The sequence below is a fragment of the Penaeus monodon genome, chromosome 21, assembly GCF_015228065.2.
Source record: "Penaeus monodon isolate SGIC_2016 chromosome 21, NSTDA_Pmon_1, whole genome shotgun sequence".
NCBI classification, from domain to species: Eukaryota; Metazoa; Arthropoda; class Malacostraca; order Decapoda; family Penaeidae; genus Penaeus; species Penaeus monodon.
Genome location: NC_051406.1, coordinates 12,182,036 through 12,183,342, shown reverse-complemented (window position 1 = coordinate 12,183,342; position 1,307 = coordinate 12,182,036). Strand labels below are relative to the sequence as shown.

At 38.0% G+C, this 1,307-nt stretch overlaps 1 protein-coding gene across 1 annotated transcript in view; it reads left to right on the top strand.

Moving 5' to 3' along the window:
- LOC119586566 overlaps positions 1-1,307 on the top strand; it is a gene marked incomplete in the record, with an annotated part of 19,026 nt that overhangs the window by 7,191 nt on the left and 10,528 nt on the right. Inside the window, 1 exon segment of the mRNA XM_037935320.1 lies at positions 387-492. Coding sequence (XP_037791248.1) covers positions 387-492 — 106 coding nt within the window.

Sequence of the window (1,307 nt, the reverse complement as noted above, 5' to 3'; positions counted from 1 at the left end):
GTTCCAGTAATGAACAAATAAACGCCCATATACATAACTAAGAAAAAAAATGTAAGAAGACAGAGAAGACCTCACACCAAGGACACTTTTTACCCAAGGAAAATGAGACAGCATGAGTGGGCTTGTAATATAAATTCTATCATCATTATTCACCTTTGTATTTTAGGGATTTTTAGATGAATACAACTGTGTCGCTATTTGTCTTAATTATTCATACTTTGGGTATTTATTCTTTTATCTGTTTATCTGTATTTATAGAAAGAATGCGATGTAATCAATTGTTGGTTTTTATATATCGAACGAGCTCGAATTGCCCATGACACCATACTATAACGTATATAAGACAAACGAAAAAAGACTCGTCTCATCCTTAACAAACATTGCAGGTGCACCGCCATGGCCCTATATCCTGACAGCTCATGGGAATCTCCAGCACTTGAATACACGCAGAGACCCTTCCAGACTCTTGATATCTATGCCTGGAGCCCGCAGGTGAGTCACGTCAGAACCAACGTCACACACACGTAAAGGTAGGTGTGACGTAACGATAATGACAAAGTGAGCTGATTGTTTGCTCGATACCTGTACCTGATGCCAGTGTGCAGGTACCGTTGCCATTTTCTCTCTTGATTAGAACTGGATATTATGAAAGGCACTTTTTGCCTACTCTTCTTCTCCATTTTTTTTTATTTCCTTTGTGGTTCAATAAAACTCCTTTAAAAGGCCTAGTATTTGAGGGCGACTGAAACACCAGTATGCGTCATCTATATTATGTAACTATAGTGTAAGAGTTTCTGGATGAACTAAGATCAAGGCAATGGGAAAATCAGTAAAGAGATAAGACCAGCAAGGGAAAAAGCGTAAAACTAAATGAATTATATATTCAGGATAAGGATGAATGAATAAGTAAAAAAAAATCTAGAGAACATTCACTACAGACCTCCGTCGAGACCAAAAAATCCGATTTCAAAACACACGTGTGCCACAACTTTTGAAAAGAAAATGTATTTCATTTTCGAGATGCACAGCAATGCCGGAGTCATTTTACTTGCTCCTTGATCTGTATGCGGGACTGCTTCACCCATCTAGCCATAATAATTTCCTCCTAGTCTGTCTATAACACTAGAAACCGAACGAAAAACGCAAGCAAATGTTTTGGCCCGTTTAAATTCTGTGTATTTTCTCAGTGTAAGACTCAAATTTCGACAGTAAACGTAGACATTAAAAATCCACGTTTGTCCTGAAAGATAAATCGACAAAACGAAGGAGTCAGGCCTAACCTACATTACACCACACACAGCTATGTG